We start from the raw sequence: 7,949 nt of genomic DNA on the forward strand, positions 1-7,949 counted from the left end.
TGACTTATTAGAATTATGTTTTTTTTTATTATATTCACAGAAAATTTACGCACAATTCACACTGTGCAGATAAAAAATGATATAACGAGCACTTGTACTAAAAAGGCTAAGAATTATTTCGAGTACGAGGATGAGCAATTTGGTACGAACGACGTGGAGGATGTGTACCCTGTAATATATGACGAGTATTTCTACGAACACGAAAACAGTTTGTATTCGGCCCCATTGTTCGATGGGCGTGCTGGAATGACAGCAGCGATGTTATTACCGGCTAAACGATTCGATATATGGGCTGAAGTGTCTGCCGTGTGCAGCAAAGGCACTTTAATGAGCGCCTCAGGCGTGAGGGATTATTTATGGCTTGGTATTATAGATGGCAAGGTCGAAATGCGTTTTGATGCCGGTAGCGGGCCTTTGGAGCTCCGTTCGGGGAAAGTGAATATTGATAACAAATCAAAATTATTGGCGCGGAGATACAAGAAAGATGCGATGTTGAATGTTGGGAGTATCACTGCGAGAGGAACGACCCATGGGAGAATGAGCTCACTCGATGTGGAACCTTACGTTCATATTGGGCTGCCACCGATGAATTATACATTGTGAGTATGATGTATATTATATATAAAAATAAATGTATAAATAAAACCAAGATCAAATGAATTTAACGTGATACACTCAGAAACATTGGGTCAAATTAAAAAAAAATTGTGATCTATGTTTACTTTTTATGATAGGAATAAAAAAGGGGAGTAATTTTGTCTTGAGCACACAACGAAAGCTTCGTTGTGTGCGCTATGCAGTTTACTTAACATGTAAAGTTGACTAACTATATCCATTTTTATCGTAATCTATTGTGATAAACTAGATTAATTTTTAGCGTTTTTTTTTTGTATAGAGTATGTTAATCCTTATCAAAATTACTACGCTATTTCAAATCCACAAAATAAAACTGTATGGGAAGAATACTCGCACACAAGAGCAGTAAATAAATGATTTAAGCGTCGCGTCGTTATATATCATTCCAAAATAATATAAGAAAATGTTCAATTTTAATATAGGTGCATATTGGCAGGGACTTTTTTGAAAATTAATTTAATTTGTCAGATCCAAAAACGACGAAAGAAAAATAATTAACTAAATCTTGACTAATAAAATCAGGTTATCCAACATCGGATTCCCTGGGTTCGTGGGATGTGTACACCGGCTAAGGGTGAATGGCCGTGACGTCATTCCGCCTTCCCGGGGAATGTCTATCACTTCACACGGCCTACGAGCGTGCACACCGCAGAATCTAGCTGAGGTAGTATGTCCGTGATACATAACCAGATGATGTTATTAACTTTGTTGAAAAACTTTTACTTCTAAAATCTAATATTACTTTGTTTCAAGAAAGATCGTATTAAAAAAAAACTGTCTGCCGTATCGTCTATAAGTCCCTTTTTTTGTTTTCAGACTTTGACAATGTCATGTTGTTTTTATGTAAAGTAGGTTTGATTTGTGCGCTGCTAACATTTTTTTATGGTTAAGTGGAAAATCTACAGAATTACGTCTAACTTTTTCAAACATACTTTTTTCGTTCACTATAAATTGTCGCTATAAAGTAGATGTTAGAAATAACATTTAAAATATATTATGAATTATATATTATGTAAAATTCAATTCGTATTTAATGAATTTACAAGTATAAATACATTTTATTTTTTCTAAAATTATAATTATAACAAATTTCGTGTGATAAATAAGACATATTATTTTGTCAAATCTTGTTAAATAAGTAGGTATTTTAAATTACACATAGCATTCGTGAATATTGTGATAATTATAGGTGTTTAGTCATTATTATAAATTTTAACATATCTACAAAAGTCTCCAGAAAGAAATCTTTAAAACTATTTTCAAAATCTTACCATGCATGGATCAATTTTTTAAAATAAGTTTTGGAACTATTAAAGTTTATAATTACTCGTTATTTTATTTCAATTGTACTGAACAAACTGAATCCCTTTTCCTTATTTCGACGCTAGCCCATTACTTTCTTATCTGAATTTCTCCTTATTCCCTTTATAAACCCTCTTATCGCTATCTCCTTCATAAAAGCCGGGCCTTCAAAATTTAAATCTATTTTATTGTCCAGCGGACAACGTGAAGCAAATCGTAAAAACTGTAATTTACAAAAATTCTATTGTCCATACTTAAATTACGTTCATCGTAAAATATTGAACAAACAGATAAAAATGTTCTCTCAATAAATTACAGCGTATCTATCTTGACATCACCTATTGTTTATATTGCATTTACTGAGATTATAGTAAATGTGTTTATTACTAGGTTTTAGCTAAGTATAGAGTTCTCAAATTATATTTTTAAGCGTATGATACATAGAACTGAGAGTGAATATATTTTTTAGCATATTCATTATCAAACATATTTTTCCGATTACAAATCCAACAGCAATATCAAGTTTCAAATGCATTTCGACTGGGTTCACTGTGCCTCTTAAATAAAACGTCATCTTATTGCTACCATCAATTTTTACGATCAATATGAATATTTTACGACTAGTGAAAGTTCTCATATTTGGTGAACTCAAGTGCCACTTAACATTACCGGCAGGTACCAAATGTACACCACTCAAGCGGGAAGCATTAATTTTGTCATTACAATCGCTCTACTCGCTCGCTCTTCCAAGGTTTAATACAGCTAAAAGCGCCATTCATATCTTTACCCTACCACTTTTTTAATGTGTCATCTTGATGTATTTTATCAGAGCGTAATTTTATCACGACATTACTCTCTGCTTTTAAAACTTTTAACATCTGTTATGTATGACTTATTTCACATATAGGCGTTAACTCTAGCGCAGTTGGTACTAGTTATTCCATGCGTTATCGCTTAGTACTTTGGTTCTATTTTTGGGTAAGCAAATTCATTTTTCTGTACTGTTTTGACTGTAAGTATGTATATATATTAGAGATGTTTATGATATGTAGATTATTATAATAAACTAACAGGGTTCTATGAGATAAGTTATCGTATTTACAGCGTAATATAAAAAATGCATGTATCACAGTATACTTGAATATATATTACCATAAGCCGGTATTTATAGTTTGCTGGTCCTGAGAGCTTGAAATAACTAAGCGAAACATAATGAGTTGTTTAGTGCATTTTCAGAGAGGGCCTAATACGCGACATTGTTAGAATTTTCAAACGGGTTAATATCAAGAGAGGTTGTGGAATGTTTAATTACCGCAGTGACATACAGCGGGATGCTTGACGCCACCCAAACCGTTATTTATATTCATGCAAATGTCGGTCTTTGCGCGTACGTATAGACTATGCTCTCCAAATTGTTTTAATACCTTTTTAAAAATGAAAAGAAATACTTGTTTTCAGTGTCAGTAACCAAGTACAACTATTATTCTATAATTCAACGAAACAGACAATATTACGAAATGCTTTAGAAAGAATCATGCAGACCAACTTTTTAGAGTTTCCGGGAATTTGCACATCGCAATAAATTATTAAATTGTACCACTAAAATAATTAATCTTCAAATTATTTCGTCGACAGTAAGCAAATTGCAAATGTATGTACTACACCTATCTACTCTGGCTACATTCTCATAGATTTCATTCTCGGCGGAGAAATATCGCGAAAGCCTCGACAATTATTTACAGCGCACCAAGCCGAAATTACAACACGCTGTTCTGTGGGCTTTTATGTTTATTCACAGGTTATTATTCCGTAGCGGATTATTTGAAAATGCTCACCCGTATATCACACGCCGCGCTTTGGTGGCAGAATGTAAAAGTAATCGCAGTGAACATGTCGGAAATTATCCTGTTGTAGGCTTAGTGCGGTTATACGAGCTCGTTTGTAATGCTCACACAGAATGTATTATGGACTTTAGACTCTAACTCTCCGATATGTGTGACATACATGATGATTAATACCGCCACAGACTAGCCTATTTACTAATGTATCTGGTTTGATTATGTACTGCTAAAAGCCAGTGATAAACATAATCTGCGCGTGGATTTGAGTAAAAATTGCTATTGGGAATACCACATAACACTATTTCTTGACTTTTTGAGCATGTTATCGAAAGGTATAGTTTATTATATTAGTTACGATCAATTTCAGTATGTATCAAGTAATATGTTCACTGAAAGGGTGTAGCTATTAGATTAGACAGATTTCCGCATCACTTTAAAACCATTATAAGGTCTGAAATCTTAATATCTTTTGCAACTGGGATTTCCCGTTTCACGTGTTACTTAAGCTAGAAGAAACAGCAGCGTTCTGATATAAACGTTTAGTTATATAAGTGAAATCGAGGAAATTCAGATAATGTGACAGTTGTACCAATAAATAACATGCCATCAGGTAAGGCGTTATCGGGAGTAACAAACGGGGACCATTATAACCACTGTTATTACGTTCAAAATGACTCGCTTTAGGAAAATGTGGATAATAATGTAGCCGCGACTTTGCAAATATGTTTTAAAAAATTATCATAATAAATCAAGCTTTGGTGAAATTCCATTCTACTATTTAATAAATTATTGCAGGTACATACAATTAGGTTAATAATATTTCTTAAATACCTCTTACACTTTTGTATCTCGGTTTGCGAAGTTACTTATTGTAAATATTATGTAGTTGCACAACCGTCGAAACATAGCTTGTAAATTAAAAGCAATTATAGTATTCAAAATGGCAAGGATACAAAGCACGTAATTATTATTTATAGAATTCTTTGATATGTGCTGAAAAATTTCATAAACTGAAATTTAAATTGCTGACGGTGTCATAAATATCCAAATTTTAATTGCAATTTACTAGAGAGCCTTTTGTAGGCATGAATTTTAATTCAATGGGGTCATTGGAACAGGAGGGTGTTACGATGGATTGTGAATTATATTATATGTGATATTATTTTACGTTTTCTGTCACTATATTTAAAATGAATTAATAATATGGAATCATTTCATAATTTTGATTACCAGATATTTACATAACGTGTAAAAGCGCCTTAAGCCAGAGGCAAATTGATTTTTGATGTCGCCTCTTACGTCGCGATAATTTTCTCCGGCAGTCTGCCGCCTCATTTACTTACAAAAACTTATTTTGTCGGTAAACATTAATAACGCTATGTAAAAGGAGCCTACTGAAGTCATTATCTCGTGATAAATTAAATTATTAATTTCACCTCCGACTTTAATACGTTAATTACGCTGTCCAATTTCTGTAAAAATATTTAGAAGTTGTCCATTCACCTTGATTAATATTTAAAATTTTGTGGAATTATACCAAGTATCCTATGCTGATTATACATTTATAGTTTTATTTTCCTACGTATCCATTAATCACCTTCACAGCGATTCCATACGCGGTTGTGTAACAGTCAAGGGAGTCGTATATTTCTTTGTATATATATGAAATAAATAAATAACTATAAATGTTAACGAAATAAACACAAACATGTATCGGTAAGACGTCTTAGAACAATTGATTTAACGTTGGCTGGAAAACATTAAGCGTATATAGGTATATTGATTGATATTATCCCATTACCAGGTGTCTTATATCTTGTTATTATAATATTGCTATCGCTGTAGAACAGCACCAATCAGTATGTAAATATGTGGGGTAAGTGAACGATCTGGAGTGAGTGGGTGCGCCAGCGAGCAACAGCCTCCGGCGTGTTCTGCGCCCGTGCGCACGCTCCCATCGCTTCGATACCAGTTCTAGTACACGATTTATCTTGTCTACAATAGACATGTAGCGTTGTATTGTGAAATGTTTTTCCTAAACACAAAATGCGGTTCGCGGTGAAGTTTGTGCTGGCGATATTTACGCTCAGCGCTGTCAGTGCGGCGCAATTTTCCGTATCATCCACCCCCTACAGACACCATCGCCACACATCTCCATGTCCCACAAATGTCACCTACGATAGGGTGTTGTTAAAGCGTGTTAGTCTGATATCGAAATATATATTTACGGGAAAGGTGCACGGTGTGAATACAGGAAATACCACAAGGGTGTATAAAGTTAATATACGACGTGTTTTAAAAGGCGATCTGAATGACATTGGCATTACGGTTGGGTTCGGGAAAGCGGCGTCGCTGCGATTCAGCGATGCTACAATTTTAGTGCAAAGTTCGATAGACTGGAAATGTAGACCTTTACGAGTGCGTACGTATGCTATATTTTTAACTGAAAAGCATCGCGGCAGTATTGAAACTCCTGTACGACTGAAGTTAGTTGTGGAACCTGTATTGCTGACGCTACGCAGCATAGACATTATTGAAGCTGCTATCAAAGGTGAGGGTATTTAGCTTGGACTTTAAATCAAAACATACATTTTATCGTAAACTATTAATGCTTTAATGTGTCTTTTAGTCTATTTAATAAAATATCATATTATATTAAAAGCGTGGTGTTCGTGAATGCGTATATCAAAGACACAATATGCTTATTTATTTGTAAAATTATGCCATTGAAACGGTGAAACTCTGGTAACATGTAAGCTATATATAAGTCCCAATTACCTCCAAGTACACCACTATTTGCATGTCGACCTCATAGCAACGAAATTACTATTGTTTCGCCAGAATCAAACCCAGGACATATTTACATATAATATCTATCACGTGAGTTAACTTTTAAGTCAGGAGTACATCTCATAACATGTTTCGTAACGAAATCGCAGCCATCAGTGTCAGTACGCTTATAACGTAGGAAAAGAAATTGATTAGAATAATTATAAAACCTACTGTATCAAGCCATTTAAGTAAGAGTTAATGGAAACGCTGGCGGTTTAACGGTAGTAGGTGCGTTGTAAGCAAACAAGTAGGCGGCAATTAGTTGCAGGGCGGGGCAAGCGTTAATGTCGTTTGCGATGACGGAAAACTTATTGCAGTTATAATATGGGAAAATTTAATTACTGTTTTCATTATCTTAAAACGATGTATCTCATACGATTTAATTGTTAATTTTTAATTTAAAAAACTGACAGCTGTACTCAGATTCATTCATTAAGAATTAACTGTTATTTAAAGCTTTCAGTAAATAAGTTCACCATTTATAAATAAATACGTCAAAAATTAAAAAAAAGCTTTTCTCGGTTTGGGCTTAAATGAGTCCCCCAACTATTATTAAAAATGCGCAATTTGTACCTGTATTTATTTATTTCCGAGGACAGCTGGCTCAAGCAGCTTTTCACCAATCCAGAAAACTTAATAAAAATATTTTAAAACTACTTAAACTATGTTAAATAATAGAATCGAAACATTTTTTTTATTCATTATTAGATGATCAATGAAATTTACTAGAGATCTGATACGTATGTACGTTTAATTGGTCTATTCTAAAAAACTAATCTGTAAGATATATATCTTTACGATGATTATTACACGAAATTAAAACTTGTATATCTAATAATTGTATCTATCTCCTCTGTAGTTAAGTGATATTGCGCCCATGGAAACTCACATTGCCAGAAGAAGGCTCGCAAGTGCATCGCCTTTTAATAATTGGTACGTTCTTTTGCAAGGCACTAAGTTGAATTGGTTCGGAAATACTTCAGTGGGCAGCTGGTCCCACATAGTGTTGGTGCCCGGTAAACACTGCATTAAAAACGCTCAGTTGTGAAACGACGGACGTCTTTGTGATGTAGGTAGATATTCTGCCTTGACGTACGATGATGAAACTAAGTTACTAATTTTAGTTGACAGATCTGAATACTGCAATCATATTTATTTTATCATGGTTAAATTAAGAAATGTTGTGTAAAGATAATCGATTGTTAACACTGTACGTTAGCTAAATGTAACAAAATACCGAATGAATACTCCTTATAAATTCCTGACAATGCTTAGGTTTATTAGGAGAATTATTGAATACAGATAAAGCAATAGTGACGGGGCGGTAAATGTATCTAA

The 7,949-nt window shown here is 33.9% G+C and overlaps 1 protein-coding gene across 1 annotated transcript; it reads left to right on the top strand.

Moving 5' to 3' along the window:
• Nucleotides 1-15: 15 nt before the first annotated feature.
• On the top strand, nucleotides 16-1,606 carry LOC123716437 (agrin-like). The gene is made up of 2 exons (XM_045672196.1): nucleotides 16-599; nucleotides 1,159-1,606. Exons 1-2 carry the CDS (start codon nucleotides 16-18, stop codon nucleotides 1,313-1,315), a joined length of 741 nt encoding a protein of 246 aa, XP_045528152.1. The 3' UTR covers nucleotides 1,316-1,606.
• Nucleotides 1,607-7,949: the final 6,343 nt, after the last annotated feature.

Source organism: Pieris brassicae, chromosome 11 (genome assembly GCF_905147105.1).
Source record: "Pieris brassicae chromosome 11, ilPieBrab1.1, whole genome shotgun sequence".
In the NCBI taxonomy this organism is placed as follows: Eukaryota; Metazoa; Arthropoda; class Insecta; order Lepidoptera; family Pieridae; genus Pieris; species Pieris brassicae.

What these genes read in the sequence shown, in the direction of transcription:
- LOC123716437 (XM_045672196.1), top strand. Translation starts at nt 16, where the DNA reads ATGTTTTTTTTTATTATATTCACAGAAAATTTACGCACAATTCACACT. An exon ending in CCACCGATGAATTATACATT is followed by an intron (nt 600 to 1,158) that starts GTGAGTATGATG and finishes TAATAAAATCAG; the next exon opens with GTTATCCAACATCGGATTCC.